At 52.3% G+C, this 19,750-nt stretch overlaps 2 protein-coding genes across 2 annotated transcripts in view; both read right to left on the bottom strand.

Annotated features, from left to right (window-relative positions):
- Positions 1-397: 397 nt before the first annotated feature.
- On the bottom strand, positions 398-11,598 carry Dact3 (dishevelled binding antagonist of beta catenin 3). The gene is made up of 4 exons (XM_057763257.1): positions 11,272-11,598; positions 4,186-4,282; positions 3,913-4,065; positions 398-2,577 (listed from the first exon to the last, which is right to left on the bottom strand). The coding sequence occupies exons 1-4, from the start codon at positions 11,518-11,520 to the stop codon at positions 1,247-1,249; spliced, it is 1,830 nt and encodes a 609-aa protein (XP_057619240.1). The 5' UTR covers positions 11,521-11,598; the 3' UTR covers positions 398-1,246.
- A 4,948-nt stretch (positions 11,599-16,546) lies between these two features.
- Positions 16,547-19,750, bottom strand: part of Prkd2 (protein kinase D2) — a 29,112-nt gene continuing 25,908 nt past the window's right edge. Inside the window, exons 17-18 of the mRNA XM_057761341.1 lie at positions 17,608-17,693; positions 16,547-17,372 (exon numbers count right to left, since the gene is read on the bottom strand). Coding sequence (XP_057617324.1) covers positions 17,172-17,372; positions 17,608-17,693 — 287 coding nt within the window. The 3' untranslated portion in view covers positions 16,547-17,171. The remainder of the gene's footprint in view (positions 17,373-17,607; positions 17,694-19,750) is intronic.

Here is a 19,750-nt window from a genome sequence, read left to right as displayed (position 1 = left end):
GTCAGTCCTTGGCTTCTACCTTGCCCGTCTGTGCCACTGCATACACCAGTGTGGCTGGCTTTGAGCTTCCTGTCTCCACTTTTCACCACTGCGAAAGAGCACTGGGGTCACTCTACAGACTGGGGCTTCCGTGGGGCTTTCCAAGGGTTCTAAAGACCTGAACTCAGGTCCTCACCCCTAAGACGACATAGTCTCAGCCCTGCCCTCCACGACTTGCCGTTTTTATGAAAACATAATGATGTCCAAATATAACTCAAAGGTCAGTCACCAGAGACCCGCCCCTAGGATATGCACATCACTGGTTCCACAGCAGACTGAAGATGCTCCATGGACACTGGCTGGAAGGAAAAAGGTCACATCTCTCATTTTAACAGGGAACACAAATCCAGGGAATATGTAATATTGTGCATTTATTTACAAAGAGGTTAGAGAAACACACAGAATCTGGCCCCCCCATGCACCGGGGAGTCACCATTGTCATAATAAATACAGTAATTTCTTTTTAAATCAAAAAACAAATTTAAAAAAACCCACTGGATTGGAACAGCTGAGGGTCATTCAGCTTTCCCCACTCCCCGTGGGGAGAGGCACGAGATTGAAACCATCTTCCTTCCTCTCTCTAACCTCCCAATCCTCCATAAGTGTCCAGGGATGGAACAGAAAGAGTCCTTTCCAGGTGTTGGCAACTCCTATTTGACCCTCAAAGCCCCTAAAACAGTGCCACTTCTTCCAGGGCACTCTGCAGGCATAACCTGAGTCAGAGTCTCTGACCGGGGCCCCAGGGCATATCCTAAGGGTCCAGGGACATGGAGGGGGCACTTTGTGAATGAGAAGGGAGCCCTGTCTGGGCAAGGAAAAGAGGATGAGAAAGTCATGTGAGAGCAATGGAGAGGGAGCAGACTAAACCTCTGAACGAAAACTGGGTGGGGAACCCGAACCGAATTACTTCTTTTGCATACACGGACATCCATTGTACAGATGGGGAGAGCGAGGCCCACGGAGGGCACTTCCTGGTCCAAGACTTTGAAAACCAGCTGTACTCGGACAATCTGGGCTCCTCTCAGTGTGGGGAGAGGAGCAGCCTTCCCAGGACGACTATGGATGGTGGGAAGAGAGTGAGGAGGGTCTTTGGAAGCAGAAAAAACCGGTGGTCTTTGGAAGGTGGGCGTGGAGGGGGTCGAGGATGAGAAGTGTGGGGGTGAAGAGGCCATAGAGGTGGATCCCAAGCCCATGCCCCCCCCCCAACTCACACAGTCGTCATGACTTTCAGAGAACCTGATCTGAAACGCAGGATCTTTTTCTTCAGCGCGTGCGATGCCTTGATCTTCACGAAGACCTTGGCGGGGCCCGCGGGGGTCGCAACACCTGCCGCACCCCCGGGCCCCGATGGCGAGGCCCCGGAGGCCGCCACCAGCTGCTGAGGCCACACGAGGCCTCCACTGCCGTCGGAGTCGCTGGAGGCAGAGCTGAAGGCAGGCGACTCGCCCTCGCTGGCGCTCGACTCGCTCTCGCCATAACCTCCCGGGCCGCACCCCGACGGAATCCGACGACCCAGCGGCACCGGCCTCCCTGCGGCTGAGCACTCGGAGTCGCTGCCCGCGCAGCCATACAGTAGCCGACGCGAGGGTGCGGACGGTGAGGGCACGGGGCCGCGCTGCGCGGGCACCCGGGCTCGTGCGCGTCGGCTGTCAGGCGCATCGATCTCTGCGGTGGAGCGCCACCGACGGCAGGCCTGGACGGTCGGTGTGGGTGCGGGACCGCGCCGGGGTCGGGGCGGCCGGGGCTCGTCTCGCTCGGCCGTAGGGTACTTGGGCTGCGGAGCGGCGTGCGCGCGGCCCAGCAGGCTGGTCTCAGACTGCGAGCGCGCTGCTTTCCTCGCCCTCGGTGATCCCCGACGCCCCGACGGCTCTGCCAGGCGGCCCCGACGGCCCGCAGCACGTGGCCTCTCCCTGGGCGGGGACTGCTCCACGCTGCGACCCCGCGTGAGCGGAGGAGCCCGGCGGCGTGCGGCGCGGCCCGGGAGGCCCCTGGAGGCTGCAGGCGCGCCCGGGATGTACTGTGCCTTTACTAGGCGACCCTCAGCCGGGCTGGAGGGCGGCGACACGGCGGCTGGAGGCGCGGGTTCGGGCACAACCTCCGCCTCCCACGCCGTGGCCCAGGCGCGCTCCGTCGACGGCTCCCGCGCGGGTCGCGCGCCTCCGGGGGGCGGGGACGCTTCGGGCGGCCGCGGGCGCGCGCCGTTCTGACGCCGCGCGCCCCCGTCCGCACCCCCGGGACTCGTACGCGGTTGGCCCGCCCCCCGGCGACGGCGCCTGCGCAGGAGCGCCGAGATGTAGCCGTCCAGGGGCCGACGGGCCGCCCCGTCGGGGGAGCCACAGGGCGCGCGTCCGCTTGGCCGTGGGCTGCGCAGTGCCACCGCGTGCAGTGGGCTGGGAGTTAGGAAGGGCCCCGCGCGCGCACGCCGCTCAGCGGAGGAGCAGGCCTCTGTGCCTGCTGCCGTCGGATAGGGAGCTGAGAAGGAGCGAGGCACAGCAGCCCGGGCACCCACCGACTCTGGAGCGCTGGGACTGGCGTCACCTGCGGGAGGGAGGCAGAGGGAGAAAGAGTGGGGCACTCAAAGGCCTTTCTTAGCCTAGAACTGAAGCAGCTGAGGCAGGAGTATTGCCTCCAGTTCTGGGCAAGCCTGAGCTATGTATTAATTTAATAGTGTTGTAAAATACATAAATGAATAATGATCTTGGTGGTGCACCTCTGTGATCCACCCAGGACTGAGGAGGTGGAGGCCACTCTCAGTTACTTAACACTTTGGTGGCCACCTGAGCTACAGGAGACCCTACCTCAAAACACCCTCGCTCCCCTCCCCCCCCCCAAAAAAAAAAACCAAAAAAACAAACTCAAGATGGCCATAGTGGCACAGACTTGTAGACTCAGCACTGGGCAGATGGAGGTAGAAGGATCAGGAATTTAAGGTCACTTTCAGCTACATAGCGAGTTAGTGGCCAGTCTGGGCTATATGAGACCTGCTTCACACAAACAGCGATAATAATTAAGTTGGGTGTGGTGGCCCACATCTTAATCCCAACGCTGGGGAGACTGAGGCAGGAGAACTGCTGCAAGTTCAAGTCCAGACAGGGCTATACAGAGAGACCCTGTCTCAAAAACAAGAAAAAGGAAGGAAGGAAAAAGAGACTCTCACTGTCCTGGAACTCGATATGTAGACCAGGTTGGCCTCGAACTCCCAGAGATCTGCCTGCCTCCCAAGTACTAGGACTTTTTTTAAAAAATTTTAAAACTTTAAAAAAATTTTTTTTAGTTTTTATTTTATTTTATTTTTTGGTTTTTTGAGACAGAGTTTCCCCAGTAGCTAGGCTGGTCTTGAACTCACAGAGATCCGCCTGCCTCTGCCTCCCGAGTGCTGGCCTGTCCAAGTGCTAGAATTAAAGGTGTACATCAAAATGCCTGGCTGATGTAGACACTCTTAGGACCCCATTAGCTAAACAGAAGCCCGAAAGGAAGAGATGTTAAGACTACACCAAGACTGAAGGTCCCAGCCAGAACTTGGAGTGCGATGTGGACTTGTTTTCTTTTTTTCCCTTCCCTTCCCTTCTCTTCCCTTCCCTTTCCCTTTTTTCCCTTTTTTTCCCTTCCCTTCCCTTTCTTTTGTTTTTTTTTTTTTTTTTTTTTTGGTTTTGGTTTTGGTTTTTCGAGACAGGGTTTCTCTGTGGTTTTGGAGCCTGTCCTGGAACTAGCTCTTGTAGACCAGGCCGGTCTCGAACTCACAGAGATCCGCCTGCCTCTGCCTCCCAAGTGCTGGGATTAAAGCATGCGCCACCACAGCCCGGCTCTTTCTTTCTTTTTTAATGCAGGAAGCCATCTTCTCACTGTCACAGGGCCTCACCTTACCCACCTTACCTAGGGACTTGGGTCTCTCGCTGGCATAGATGCCCCGGGGGTCCAAGGAACCCAGGCGTCCATAGGAGCCAGATCCGGAGAAGCCACTGTCCCCACAGAAGGTAGATGGTGGTGAATCTGGGCCTCCGGTAGAACTGGGGTCTTCATAGAAGCCTGAATTCCAGGGAGAAGCAGAATGAATTAGGGAGCGGGGTGGGGAACTGCTTGAGAGGGAGAGGACACTAAGGAGGACTGGGGCTTCCTGGAGAGACCCCACCCTGCCCCCATACTCACCTGAGCTGCGTCCACTCTCCTGGTCCAAGCCCCCAGACTCCAGACTCAGGTCTCCCAGCTGCTGGCCCAGGTCCCAGATGAGCCCAGGCAGGGCCTCCTGAGGCACAAGAACAGAGTGGTCAGAAGGCTCCAGAGCCCACCAGCCTACTGTTCACAAGCTCCTGGCAGAGATCCACTGGGAAATGTCAGCTCTGTCTCTTGTTCCTGTTAGGAAGTCCTTCTATCTAACATTCAGCCTTCATGCTGTGGCCCCAACTATGTGTGCTGAGAGATTAGAAGGACCCATCTTTTGTGCATTCTCTGTCAGCTGTGCCCCCATCTGTGAGCACAGTGCCCTAACCCCTATAAAAATATTCCCCTTCCAGTCTCATTTCACATCCTTGTTTTGCCTTTTTGTATTTTGAGACAGTCTTCCTATGCAGCCCTGGCTGTCCTGGAACTCACTATGTAGACCAGCCTGGCCTTTAACTCTCAGAGGTCGTCCTGCCTCTGTCTCTCCTCAACCCCAGGGCTGGGATTAAAGGCACCACCATGCTTGTCTTTATTAATTTAATTTTTTTTTTTTTTGGACAGGGTCTCTTTATGTATGTAGTCCTAGCTGCCCTGGAACTCACTATGTAGACCAGGCAGGCCTTGAACTCACCCTCCTGTCTCTGCCTCCCGAGTGCTGGGGTTAAATTTGTGTACACCACCATCTGGTTCCCATGTGTCTGTGCATGATGTGCACCTGTACTTGAGTGTGGAGGTAGAGGAGGGGCATCAAGTGTACTCTACTTTTCTTGGCCTGAACTAGGAGTTCAATTCCCAGTGATTTTCCTATCTCTGTCCTCTTCAGAGCTAAGGTTAGAGGCAGATGTGGGATTCGAACTCTAGTCATCAAGATTGCTCAGCAGGGGCTCTTAACCACAGAACCACAGAAGCATCTTTCCAGCCCTTCCACTGTATTTTAATTTAATCAATTTATTGATTGATTGACGTTTCAAGACAGGTTTTCTGTGTGTAGTCCTGACTGTTCTGGAACTCTGAAGACCAGGATGGCCTTGAACTCAGAGGTTTATCTGCTTCTGTCTCCTGAGTACTGCCCGACTTCTCTACCTTTTTTTTGAGGCAAGTTCTCACCTGCATAAGCCAGCCTGACTATGATGAGTCCTCTTGACTCAGCCTTTCCAGTACCATTAATCTCAGCTTAACCCAGCCTTTTATCTGGCTTTTTATGTGGGTACCAGGGATTCAAACTCAGATCTTCATGCCCGAGTGGCAGGAACCTAACTGAGACATCTTCCTAGCTGTCCATAGCTTTCACATAGCTCAGGTTGGCCTTACCCCAGCCCCTCACTCACACATAGCCCAGGCTGGCCTCAAACTTGCCATGCAGAGGAACATGTACTTGAACTCATGACCTTCCTGCCTGCACCTTCTGAGTAGGGTATTGCTGGCAGCAACCACTACACTTGGGCTTGGGCTGTAACTTTTTGTGACAAGTTTTTTTTTTCAAGACAGGGCTTCTCTATGTAACAGCCCTGGCTGTCCTGGAACTAGCTCTTGTACACCAGGCTGGCCTCGAACTCACAGAGATCTGCCTGTCTCTGCCTCCCAAGTGCTGGGAGTAAAGGCGTGCGCCGCCACTGCCTGGTTTAGGTCTTGTAGGAGAGTTCAGTGCTAAACGGGGGTATGTAGGAGCGGGCAGATCCAAGGGTGGCCATGGGGTTGCCTCCTCCTCAGTTTCTCAGGTGCTTTACTCTCCCTGGCATGGCCCCTTATGGAAATCTTATGTCTTGTGAACTCTCCTCTTAGTGCGTCCTGCTGCAGACTGGCTGTCTCATAGAAAATACTTGCAGCATGGCTGGGCAATGGTGGTGCATGCCTTTAATTCCAGCACTAGGGCTAGCCTGGTCTACAAAGCTACTCCTAGGACAGCCAAGGCTACACAAAGAAACCCTGTCTCAAAAAGCCAAGAAAAAGAGAGAGAACAGAAAAAGAACAGAAAAACGTGCAACAGAATCCACACACTTCCTTGTGTCTTTCCCTCAGGAAGAAAGTCCTTCTGCAAGTCTAGCCTTGCTGGTGGCTACAACAGTGATCCCAGACCAAGAGCCCCAGGACTATGGTGGGGGATGGGCTGAGTTGGAGGATCTGGGTTTAGTCCCTAGTCCTGCGTAAAACTGGGGTGATGACACAGACCTGTGGTCCCTGCACTCATTAGAGGCAGGAGGATAAGATGTTCACAGCCATCCTTGACTACCTGCTGAGTCTGAGGGCAGCCTACACAACAAGACCCTGTCTCTACAATTTAAAAAATAAAAATCCAGGATTTCATCTTATTTTGAAAGGCACCAAGGCAGGGCCAGGGAATGTCTCACAAGACACTGAGTGAGACCAGAGACCAGAGGTAGCAGGCTGCCCGGGGCAGACGGTTGACCCTCAGACAAAAGCGGCTTGTCTGGCCGTGGCGTGAGGGCGGGGCCAGCACCCAGCTCTGCCTATTTAGGGCAGAAAGATTGGCCTGGCTCTGGGCAGCAGCCACAGCCCCCCCCCCACACCCCTCCCCGCCCTTGACTCCTCCAGGTCTGCCCTCCTCCCCTCCCTGAACAGAAGCCCCATGTGGCCCTGTCTGTGTCAACAAAGCCTCCAGTGGGAGGCTTCTACTCTGGGTATGTGCAGATACCCACAGCCCAATCAATCAACTTTAAGCAAAACCTAAAACAGAAGCCCATGCTCACAGTATTGGGAGGTTTCTGTGAGGGGGGAAAAAAAGCCACAGGCTGCCATCAATGGCCTATGTAGGTCCCAAGTGGACCAGACCAGTTGGCTACATGACCCCAGTTACCACCAGGAGCATGAGCTCTGTGCTTCTGCCCCCACCCTATCTTTTTAATGGGACCCCCACCCCCCACCTTGCTAAGATAGTTCTTTTGCACTCTGCACCCTGTCACTCTGCCTTTTCTCCTGCCTCCTGACATTAAATATTTTAAGGGTATCACCTGTTGTTTTTTGTTTTTTCTTTTTCTGTTGTTGTTGTTGTTTTGGTTTTTTGAGACAGGGTTTCTCTGTAGCATTGGGGCCTGTCCTGGAACTAGCTCTTGTAGACCAGGCTGGCCTCAAACTCACAGAAATCTGCCTGCCTCTGCCTCCCAAGTGCTGGAATTAAAGGCGTGTGCCGCCGCCGCCACCCGGCTATCACTTGTTTATCTACCTCTCTCACTAGGAAGTGACTTCTCACGAGGGCAGAGGTTTCTGACTGTTTTGTTCACAGCATACTCTTCTCCCTTGGACTTAGCACTTAGGGGCATTGCATACAATGCCACCAGGCGGCCATCCTTTTTGGGTTTGGAGAGAGTTTTGGGTAGCCTTGGCTGACTCCCAGTCTTCCTACCATCACCTCCCAAATGCTCTCAAGTGCTCATAAGAGAAGCATGCATGCAGGTCAGTGGTGGCGCACACCTTCAATCCCAGCACTCGGGAGGTAGAGGCAGGTGGATCTCTGTGAGTTTGAAGCCAGCCTGGTCTACAAGAGCTAGTTCCAGGACAGGCTCCGAAACTACAGCAAAACCCTATCTCGAAAAACCAAGAAAGAGAGAGAGGGAGGGAGGGAGGGAGAGGCACTACCACACACAGTGACGACAAAAACTTATGGGGGCCACCATCCTATATGCATGCCACTGCTGGTGGGAGTTGACAAGGGTATTTTAAGCCTAACAAAACCTGGAGGGTCTGTAAAACCAAAGTTACTGAGTCCCAGCTTGACAGCTTGTCTTGAAGACCAAGAGTAAAGCCTTGGGATCTCAACCAAGAAACTGGAATTTTATGAAGCAGGCCAAGGGTGGGGTTTGAGATACTTCAGTGCTCTGGGAGGCAGAGACAGGAGTATACAAAGTTCAAAGCCTGTATAGGAGTCCTAGAGAAATCCAGTCTCAAAAAGAGGGCTAGACAGGGTAGTAGAGGCAAATGAATCTCACAGGGATCAACCAGGGCCACAGAGTGAGACCTTGTCTCAAAATCTGAACCAAAACGCTCAGAGAGCTGGCTGAGAGGATTGGAGCGCCGCCCGCAGAGCCTGAGGTCGCCGGTTCGAGTCCCAGGTAAGTCTGTATACTGTGTGAATGTGTCTGTGTGCTGTGTGTGACTGTGTATGAATGTCTCTGTGCTCTGTCTGTGTGCTGTGCATGAATGTGACGTCTGCTTGCATAATTAATCGGAAAAAAAAAATTGGGGCTGGAGAGATGGTTCAGAGGTTAAGAGCACTGAGTGCTCTTCCGAAGGTCCTGAGTTCAATTCCCAGCAACCACATGGTGGCTCACAACCATCTATGAGATCTGGTGCCCTCTTCTGGCATGCTAGCAAATATGGAAGGAATGTTGTATACATAATAAATAAATAAATCTTTAAAAAAAAATCTGAACCAAACCAAAACTAAACTAAAAGCAAACAAACAAAAATAGGGGGAGTGGGGACATTCCTCAGTGGTAGAGCCCCTGCCTAGAATCCCCCAGTGAGGGGCTGGGGTGTGGCTCAGTGGTAGAGCCCCTGCCTAGAATCCCCAGTGAAGGGCTGGGGTGTGGCTCAGGGATACAGCGCTTGCCTAGGCTGCTCCTAACCCTTAGTTCCAGGCCCTGTACTGGTAAATAAAAAAGCAAAGCTTTGCCGGGTTCTCTTCATTTCTTTCCTGCCATGCAAACCATCAGAATGGACTCAAGCCAAGGTCAAATAGTGGCCTTCTTAACATAGGGAATCAAAGGAGAGATGAGGGGCCCTGTACAGGCTAATGATATTTAAGGTGTGACTTGGTACCCAGTGGCCAAGATTCAAACTCTGTTTTACTGTGCAGCTGTAAGACATTAGGTAGATGTCTTGACCTCTCTGGTCTTCTCTTTCCTCATCTAACCAGGTCTTTCATAAGCTCGCTGGAAGGGCTAAAATGAATTCAAAGAGCAGTTCTTTCTCTGTGCTTCATTAATGCTAGCTTACCCTGTCACAAGAAAGCTCAGTATCTTAGCAGGAATAATTTCAAATACCACTTGCATAATTAAAAATATATGTAAAATGATGAATGGGGGAATAAATTCCATAAACTCTCATTTCAGTTTTTCCACTAGAGGGAAGAGTCAAGAGTTGGGGGAACAGACAACCTGAGTTCCTTCATCTTTAAGAGACTCCTTTGCCCAAACTTCCCCATATCTTTTTTCCTCTCCTTACATTCCAATGCAATTTCATCTATGTTAAGAAGTCCTTCTGCAAGTCTAACTCAAATCCTCCTTGCTGGACGGGATCTTTTTTCCTTTCCAGGAGCAAATAGAGCTCCTCCACACACAACATCCACGCTTTTCTTTTCTGAAATACCTCTACTCTTTATTTGACATCCCACCTCAGTCTAGCAGAGTTACCGAGTCTAACTTCGGTTTTTCTTGCTTCAAAGGGAGTGCGTTTCTGAGAGATGGAGGGAGATGTAGGTTGTCTCATAAGGCAGGGGTTCTGGGATCAGAGGTGGCCTCATTGCCTCTTCAGAAGGACCCAGGGACCCTTGACACAGAGATGTTTATATTTAGCGCTTTCCTACTCCTCCATTAGCCAGGCTTCTGTCCCAGTCCGCCACCGCCTCCTCTTTGAGGCTGGGTCGAGCGAGCCTTGATTGCTGACAGTGGAGAAGGGGTGGAGTGTGAGGGGACGGTCCTCTCTTCCATCACCACCTCATGACAGCAGGGAGGAATGAGCAGTGAGAAGTGGGGCAGAAAGGCAAACACACACAGAAGGTGAGGGGCAGAGTGAGGAGGGAGAGATGCTGTAGCGCCGTCTCCTTTCCTCTCCTAGTAGGATGGTGGGGTCTGGCAAAGCCCAGGCAGCTTGGGGTGGGGGGAGCGACTGAAGCTCCCCCCACGTCCGTAACTTTGGGAGGGGGCGGGGCCTCACACAGCTGTTTCTGCTTCGAGAAGAATGTAAGGTCCCACTCCCTGCACGGTCAGGCCGGTGGGGGTGGGGCTGGGCGTCTGGCCTCAGCCCCTTTCCCCACTTCCCATCTGGGGAGGGGGCAGCCGAGGTCAACAACAGCCAGAGCCCCCTCCCCACCCCCACAGCCTCGGCTCAGGTTTCCCTAAACGGGAAGCTCTGACCACACACATGTACACACACGGAGGCTTAGGGACCGAGATGGGCCAGGGGAGTGGGCTGGGGGAAGGGAAGAGAAACGGAGACAGTGGGGTAGGGGGAAGCATTGAGAGCCTAGAGCCAGACTACCGCCCCATTTCTGATATTCTGGTTCTGGAAGCTAAGCAGGTCTGGGAAGACCCGAGTCAGGGACAGGGTTAAGAAAAGGAAACATGCTGTGGTATAGAAAGATGGGAGGGACACCCGGAAAGGGACATAGGGAGGGAGATAGAGCTGGGGCCTTTGCAATCTGAAAGTCATCATTAGACCGCCCCAGAGTCAGATACTACCCCCCACCCCCAGCTACTTTCACCTGGCCTCCCCTTATGTTACTGAGGCATGGGACCAAGTAGAAGAAAGAAGTGTCATCGGGTGGATGAAAATGCCTCCGAGGGTCTTCAGGGACTGTGAGCCAGTGGGTCTCTCCCTCCAGAGGCCAGAAGATTCCCCTTCCCTCATCCTGCCCCCTCCAGGGATCTCCAAGCACCCCAGGGACTTAAGGGAAGATGGAGCCTGGGTAGCGGGGCCCAGAGGGAGGTTATGTTTGAATGCCGGCTGTGTGACCTTGGGTGAGTCTCTTCCTGTCTCTAAGCCTCAGTTTCTTTCTCTGTAAAATGGGGACTCTAAACCCCTCATGAGATGGGAAGATTGTAAGAACCGGAGTGTTGAGCTTGACACACACTAGGCGTCCAGGATGGTTAACAGGGTCCATGCGGAGGGTCTAGTGGAGGCCGTGCATCCTCCCCATCAGCTCGATTTGGGGGTGGGGGAGGCCAGGTCTCCAGTCTTATCTCTCGTCCTTTTTCCTTGCCTTTTCCTCCACCCTAGGATCCGTGTCCTGCGCGTACACTACCGAGACGGACAGACCGACACACGGACAGGGAGGTGGGGGAACGGATGGGGGAGGGAGGGATGCACGGATGGACGCACGGACAGGCGACCCCTCACCAGCTGCTCCTCCAGGGCTGCAGCGGCCCTGCGTGCCGCTGCCGCATCCTCGTCCTCCTCGGCGTCCTCCTCGTCCTCGGCCTCGGCGCCCCCCATCCCGGGCTGGGCCAGCCGCAGCGCCTGCTGCACGCGGTACTCCTGCCTCTCTCGGAGCCAATGCAACTCGCAGAGCCCGGCCAGGCTGCCTTCCAACCATCCCCGCAGCCGACCCCGCTCCGGGCTCACCGGGAACGAGAAGGCCCGGATCATGGCTGCGGCCCCCCGCCCCAGCCCGGCCGGGCCCCACGGCCGCCCCTCTCGCCGGTCCCACCTCCCCGCCCCAGCAGCCCGCCCGCCTGCTGCCCGGGCTGTCACCGTCTCATCTGCATAGGCGCCCGCCCATTGGGCCGCCCACCCCAGCCGTATCTGCATGACCACGCCCCCAGCGGCACAACAACGACCATCTACTGGCTGCTGCCTTCCGTGACGCAACGCCCCGCCCCAACCTGCCCCGCCCCCACAACGCATGCTCGCGACTGCCTACGGGATCAGGCTTGCCACGCCCCTTCGCGCACTGACTAAGGCTCTGTGGCCACGCCCTTCAACGTCACAATAAAACAAGCCCGCCCTTGCTCCAATTCCATTGGTGCCTGTTGCTCGGATTCTGAAGCTGGTCCCGCCCTCTTGCGGGCGAGCTCTTGCTGCTATTGGACTGTCTGGGTAGAGGGGATGGCTGGTCTATAAAATGAGACTGGATCCACGTGACAGCTTCGCAGCTGCTCCTGTCTACCCTCCCGAACTTTAAGCTTCTGAGTCTGCGCAGAAGGAGCATCATCAGCGAGGAGGAAATTCGGATCACGCCTCCTCTCCTAGGAAGCTTTCCCAGACACTCAGAAGTAAAATGAAGTGGTGGACATCTTATGATACAATTATGATGCTTTTAAGCAGGACCGGCTCAAACCAGCTCTGTGATTTCATACAGGGGAGGCTAAGGCAGAAGGAGAATTGAGAGTTCGAGGCCATCCTGAGCTACGTAAGTGAATTTCAAGCTAGCCTGGATTACACAGAGTGTTTCCATCTCATTAAAACAACACACTTCTGGAATTACAAAATCTGGGATGAAATATTCAATGATTTGACCAGAAAAGAATCTGAGGTCTTTTGTCTCCCAGGTGCTGTGGAGCTTTGAGTTCCACCAGTCTTAGATGGCAGGGCCTTTTGTTCCCGGTTTTAAAAGGCTTTGTTCTCGGTCTTCTGAGATGCTCTATTCTCAACGTTCTATAGTCCTGAGTCTGAGTGAGCCTCTCTGTTTTCTAAGGCTGCCTCCCCTTGCTGGGCAAGCGGGGCTAGCGCCCCCTCAGGCGGCCAGCCTGTGTCACTACAGTGTGTCTGCAACTTTCAACAAACCCATTTCTCAGACAGACCTTGGACACCTTAAAAGTTGGTAAAATCAGTGGTGGCGCACACCTTTAATCTCAGCACTCGGGAGGCAGAGGCAGGCACATCTTTGTGAGTTCGAAGCCAGTCTGGTCTACAGAGATCCAGGACAGCCAAGGCTACACAAAAAAACCCAGTCTCAAAAACTAAAACCCCAAAACAAAGCTCAGAAGATCTGGTAAGCGGCTGGGGCAGGAGTTTGAGGCTAGTCTGGGATAGCAATGAGAGCCTGTCAGGAAAAGAAAAAACTAGTGTGAAACCTTCCACCTTTTATGACTTTGCTGATGTAAGGGCCCAGGATATGGTGGGTGAGTCTGGACACTGCCACTTTAAGGCTGAGTAGCACCAGGAAATGTATGTAGTCTCTCTGTCTCCTTTTCTCATCTGCATCTCAGAGTTATTCTGAACATTAAATGACATTATTAGGTTTTGTTTTGTGTCCTGAGAGTCTCACTAAGTAGCCCTGTTGGCATGGAACTCTATGTAGACCAGACTGGCCTTGAACTTACAAAGATCAGCCTGCCTCAATTCTCCCTGCCCCCCAAAGTGCTTACATTAAAGGCGTGGACCACCACACATGGCCTTGTTTATTAACTTTTTTGGAGCAATGGCTTCTACCATTCATAAAATCTGAGTCCTGAGCATGGTGGTTCATGCCTGAAGTCCCAGAACTGAGGCTGTAGAGATGGCTCAGCGGTTTAGGAGTGCTTGCTGCTCTTCAGAAGACCTAGGTTCTGTTCCTGCACACATTCACAGCCCCCTATAACTCCAGCAGCAGTGGATCTTGTGCCCTCTTCTGGTCACCTCATGAAACTGCACTCTAGCAAAGACATGCATATTCTTAATTTAGTTAGATCTTATATAAGACACTATACATAAATAAAATTAGATCTTAAAAAAATTTCATCACTGGAGAGATGGCTTAGTGGTTAAGAGCACTGGCTGCTTCAGGGTACCCGGGTTCAGTTCCCAGCACCACATGGCAGCTTACAGCTGTCTGTAACTCCAGTTCCAGAGGATCTGACACCCTCACACAGACATACATACAGGCAAAACACGAATACATGTAAAAATAAAGTCTTTGCCAGGCAGTGGTAGCACACACCTTTAATCCCAGCACTTGGGAGGCAGAGTTAGGAATATCTCAGTGAGTTCAAGGCCATCCTGGTCTACAAAGCAGTGAGTTCCTAGACAGCCAGGACTGCACAGAGAAACAAAACATAAAAGGTGGATGATCCTTCAGGTCATTCCCTTTCCCTACAGCCTCAGGGTGAAATTTGAGGGCTCCCCTAGACAAGCCTGCCCATGCTCTCAGACTGCTTCAGCCTGCCCTATTTCTGTGTTCCCTGTCCACTCAGGACCAGCACTATCCCCAGGACTGATCTGTGTCTCCATGCCATGGTTGCAGGGCCTGAGGTGTTATAGTCACTACGGTGGACCCTGCCTCACTCTGCACAGTGACAACAACGAACAAGAGTGAAGGATCACCTATAGTGTGTCAAGATGTCATTGCAATAGAAAGGGAAATACGAGGGTTGGGAAGACAGTTCAGTGGAAAACATGAAAGCATGCGGAGCCACGTTCACATTCCCAGGACCCATGCTAAGGCCAGATGGAACAGTTCCACACTTGACTTTCTAGTGCTGGGTATGGACACAGGAGGATCACTGAAGCAGGATGGCCAGCCAGTCTAGTCAGTTAGTAAGCTTGGGGTCCAGCAAGAGATCCTGTCTCAAGAAACGAAGTTGTTGGTAAGATGGCCCTTAGTGGGTAGGAGAACTTTCTGCCGAGCCTGGTACTCACATGGTGGACGGAGAGATGATCTTTGCAAGCTTGTTGCAGTATACTCCCCAGCCCAAATTAAAATATAAGGCAGAGGGTGATAGAGGACCACACACACGCCCACTGCACATGTGCACACTCCACACACACGCACACACGACTACACGAGCTGGCACTTGGTGGTGCAATGCTTGCCTGGTATTTGTAAAGGCTTGGACTCCACCTCCAGAACCACAAATGGAAGGGAAGGAAGGAGGGAAGTTTTTGACATTATCATGGTGCAAAAGTGGTGAAAGATTGCCTGGCGGTGTTATGTAGTGGTTAAAGAGCTTGCTGCATAGCACAGGACTGGGTGTTTGGATCTCCAGAACCCATGTAAATGATAGATGCACATGGCAGCTTGCCCATGTCTCCAGCACCTTGGAAAGCAAAGACAGAGGAGCCGGAGCCAGCTGGAGAGATAGACTAGTCTAACAGGGAGCTCTGGGCTCAAAGACATCCTGCCTTCAGGGGCTGGAGAGATGGCTCCGTGGGCACGTGTGGAGGTCAGAAGACTGCTTTGGGAGCAGTCTTCCCCTTGTAGCGCAGGTCCTGGGACAGAACCTAGGTCGCCAAGCTTGGCGACTGGCACCTTTACCTCTGAGCCATCTCACTTTTCTGTATTGTAGTGAAAGACCAGAATCTCAAATTAAAATATAACAAAAAATAAGGTATGTAACCAAAGATGATATTAAACTTAATTTTTATTTTGCCGTTGTGTGTGTGTTGTGTGTGTGAGTTGTGTGTGTGAGTGGGGGGGGGGCTGGTATGCACTACTGTAGTTATCAGAGGACAACTTCCCAGAGTCTGTTCTCACCTCACCCTTAGGTTGGGTGCTTGAAGTCAGGTCTGACTTGCTCTGCAAGGACATTTACTCCCAGAGCCATCTCATCCACCCGTCAATCTCAGTGTCTAATCCTCCTGCTTCTCCACCTACAGTGTTATGACTGCAGGTGTATGCCACCTGCTTTGCTTTGCTTTCCTAGGTGCTAGGTGGTGGGACACTGGCCTTGGCACATACTAGACAAATGTCCTACAACAAAAGCAGGCCCCCAGCCTCTCACTGGTGGGATCTAGGTAAGAGCTCCACCGGTTGCCCCTTAAATGCACTTATGACTTAAGATAGGTGTCTTGGGGCTGGAGAGATGGCTCAGTGGTTAAGGGCACTGCCTGAGGTCCTGAGTTCAATTCCCAGCAACCACAGAGTGGCTCACAACTACCTGTAATGCAGTCAGGCGCCCTCTTCTGGCCTGCAAGGATATATGCAAATAGAACACTATACATAATAAACCCTTTTTTTTGTTTTGTTTTGTTTTTTGAGACAGGGACTCTCTGTAGCTTTGGAGCTGTCCTGGAACTAGATCTTGTAGACCAGGCTGGCCTCGAACTCACAGAGATACGCCCACCTCTGCCTCATGAGTGCTGGGATTAAAGGTGTGAGCCACCACCACCCAGCTCATAATAAACCTTAAAAAAAAAATAATGATCCTGAGAATTGTACCCACTCACCTGTCACGGTGCTTCCTCCTCCTCCTCTTCTTGAGGCAGGGTCTCATTGTAGCCCAGGCCAGCCTTACACTCAGAGATCTACGCTGGGATTTTAGGTGTGCAGGACCGTGCCTGGCAGCTTGTTGGTGAACTGCCATTTCCAGCTTTGTACCTGAACTCTTCCTTCTCGAGGCTACACACTTTCTCCCTTCCTGGCACAGGTGATGTGTCCCTCTCTTGTATTCTACTCCAGGGAGTCACCCTCCCCAAACGCTTCCCCTTCTGCCCGTCCTCCTACTGTCTGTAGCACCCACTTTGGTTTGGAGACAGGATCTTTTTCAATTTTATGTGCACTGGTGTGAGGGTGTCAGGTCCCCTGGAACTGCGTCACAGACAGGTAGGTGCGAGCTGCCATGTGGGTGCTGGGAATTGAACTCTGGTCCTCTGGAAGGGCAGCCAGTGCTCTTAACTACTGAGCCATCTCTCCAGCCCTTGAGACAGGATCTTAACAGCCCACAGTAGCCTGAAACTCGCCAGGTATCTAAGTATGACCTTGAACACCTAGCCTTCTGACTCCACTTCCCAAACACTGGAACTACCACATAGACTGTCTCTTTTGAGACCAAGTCGTACTCTGTATCCCTGGCTAGCTTTGAACTCAAAGCAATCCTCCTTCCTCAGCCTCTTTAAGGGCTGGGCTTATAGACTCGTATCACCATGGCCAGTGGGAGCCTCACTGTTAAAAAGTACATTTATTTTTTGTGTGTGTTTGTGTGGGCACTTGTGGTGGTTGGAGGACAACAGGCGGGAGTTGATGCTCGTCTTCAAACAGGTGTGTCCCAGGAATCAAACTCAAGTTGTCAGGCTTGATGGCAAGTGCCTTTAGCCATAGATAGAGTCATCCTCCAGCCTTGGAGCCTCCTTCTCATACAGTCCTTCTTGTGGGCAACAGTCTAATGACTCTAGGGCAGTGGCATCAGAGACTGCGACCATGGCCCCCAGAAGAGTCTATTTCAATGACTGAAAGACAGCTCTGTTGACTGATGCCCCATTCCCCTGTCCCCCTGCATAGTGCCTCATCTAGTCTGTGCAGGAAGCCATTTCCCCTAGAACAGTTTGCTTCAGGGATGGAGCGCAGGATTCCGCGGAAAGCAGCCCAGAGGGAAACGCTAGCCTTAGAGGATGCTGATCCGCTCAGCCAGCCCCTGCATCTCGTGGTCCTGCGGCAGACGGGCGCCACTCAGGTCCCCTTCTGCAGATGTCCCATGCCGCTCTGTCACAAACTGATCCCAGCGCGCGTCGTCACTCTCGTGTGTAATATATCGCTCGCCCATCTTTCTCTCCAGCTCTCGGAGGTCAAGCCATGTTTGGTACTCCTGGGCGGTGAAAAACCCGGTTAGCTTGGGTACCTCACGCTGAGCAGAGTACTGCAGTCTTAGCAACAGTCTGGACTCCGCTGGGACCAATGATGGTAAAGCGCCACACCCCACAACCTGCTCGGCCAATAGCGGTGCAACCCCCTCTCCAACCACAGTCCAGCAATAGGCTAGTCAATCAGCCAATTAAAGACCTAGTTCTGCTGCTTTCTCGAGCCCCACCTCCATACGTCACCTGTAACCAGGGGTGGCTGAGAGACTTGTCCACGCTGTAGCGCTTGCGCATTTTCACCTGCAACAGGTTATTGATGAGGTCGATGGCTGTGGGGGGGGAAAGACAGATGAAGCGCCACTGGAGTGACAGGTGGCCCCTTCCAGCAGGGCACCCCACCCTGCCTGCCTCAAGGGCGTATCTCCAGCACTGGCCCAGGTAACCAAACACTTATCCCTGCTTTTCTCATAAAATTCCAAATCTTGCCACTTGTGGTGGCCCACACCGGCAATTCCAGCTCTTGGGAGGTGGAAGCTAGAAGATAAGGAGTTCGAGGTCAGCCTGGGATACACCTGGCAATTGCTGGGATTGTAAGTATATGCCAGTATGACCAGCTCAAATTTTTAAAATTATTTTTGGACTGATTGTCGTGGCGCACGCCTTTAATCCCAGCACTCGGGAGGCAGAGGCAGGCGGATCTCTGTGAGTTCAAGACCAGCCTGGTCTACAAGAGCTAGTTCCAGGACAGGCTCCAAAGCCACAGAGAAACCCTGTCTCGAAAAACCAAAAAAAAAAAAAAAACCCAAACAAAAACCAGCAGAGTATTTGCTTACAGCCTCCGCATATTCCCATGCTTACTTTGAACCATTTATAGATAACTTATAATAGTATTCTTGTTACAATGCTATGGAGGGAACCTAGCAATTCACAGGTACAGGGTAAGAGAATTTCCACTGACCTGGCCACACCCCAATCTTTCAGGATGGTTTCTAGACATGTGCTCCAAAGCCAAGCCATGATACCACCAGCCTCTTACTGGGGGATTCTAGGCAGGGGCTCTACCACTGAGCTGCACCCCAGCCCCTCACTGGGGGATTCTGGGTAGGAATTCTATCACTGCCCTATACATTCACATAGATTTCTTTTACTAATACAATGGATTGTTATGTAAATAATTGTCATATTGTGTTGCTCAGGAACAATGCTAACAAAGCCTTACCAGGTTCTTTGAGCATTAGTCTCTAATCCCAGCATTTGGGAGTGAAGGCAGGAGGATCAGGAGTACAAAGTCCACTTCAGCTACATAGTCCAAAGCCAACCAAACAAGCCCACCCATGACTTTCATCCTCTCAAATGTTCTACCCCACATCTCACCCCAAGCCCCATGCCTCAGGGTGTATCTCTCAGGCCCAGTGGCCAGCTGATGAACTTGTCTTTGCTGGACAATCCAATTGCCACATCCCTAGACTGGGTTGCCTTGTCTTTGGACACATTTCTAAGCTTCAGGCTCCTCTCTGCTCCACTGATAGTGTCTGGCTCCAGCCACTGTCTAGAGAGGGGTTGGGGACCGGCTCAGTCATAGAGCACTTGTCTACCATGCTGGAGGCTCTGGGCTCAATTTCTACTGTTGCAAAAGAAAAACAGTACATCTGATAGGGCTGGAGGGATGGCTCCGTGGTTAAGAGCACTGGCTGCTCTTCCAGAGGATCTGGGTTAGGTTTCCAGCACCCACAGGGAGGCTCACAACTACCTGTAACTCTAGTTCCAGGGATCTGATACCCATATCCGGCCTTCCGGAGCAACAGGCATGATGCATATGATGCACATACATACATGCAAGCAAAAGAGCCACACACACATGAAACAAGATGACAGGAGACACACACACACACATGAAACAAGATGACAGGAGAGACTCACACACACACACACACAGAGAAAGCATGAAAGCAAAAGAGCCATACACACACATGAAACAAGATAACAGGAGAGACTCTCTCTCTCTCACACACACACACACACAGAGACAGAAAGCATGAAAGCAAAAGAGCCATACACACACATGAAACAAGATAACAGGAGAGACTCACACACACACACACACACACACACAGAGACAGAAAGCATGAAAGCAAAAGAGCCATACACACACATGAAACAAGATAACAGGAGAGACTCACACACACACACACACACACACAGAGACAGAAAGCACGAAAGCAAAAGAGCCATACACACACATGAAACAAGATAACAGGAGAGACTCACACACACACACACACACACACACACACACACAGACACAGACAGAAAGCATGAAAGCAAAAGAGCCATACACACACAAGAAACAAGATGACAACAGGAGAGACTCACACACACACACACA

This window comes from Chionomys nivalis, chromosome 2 (genome assembly GCF_950005125.1).
Source record: "Chionomys nivalis chromosome 2, mChiNiv1.1, whole genome shotgun sequence".
Classification (NCBI taxonomy): Eukaryota; Metazoa; Chordata; class Mammalia; order Rodentia; family Cricetidae; genus Chionomys; species Chionomys nivalis.
This window is presented reverse-complemented; position numbering and strand designations above follow the sequence as displayed.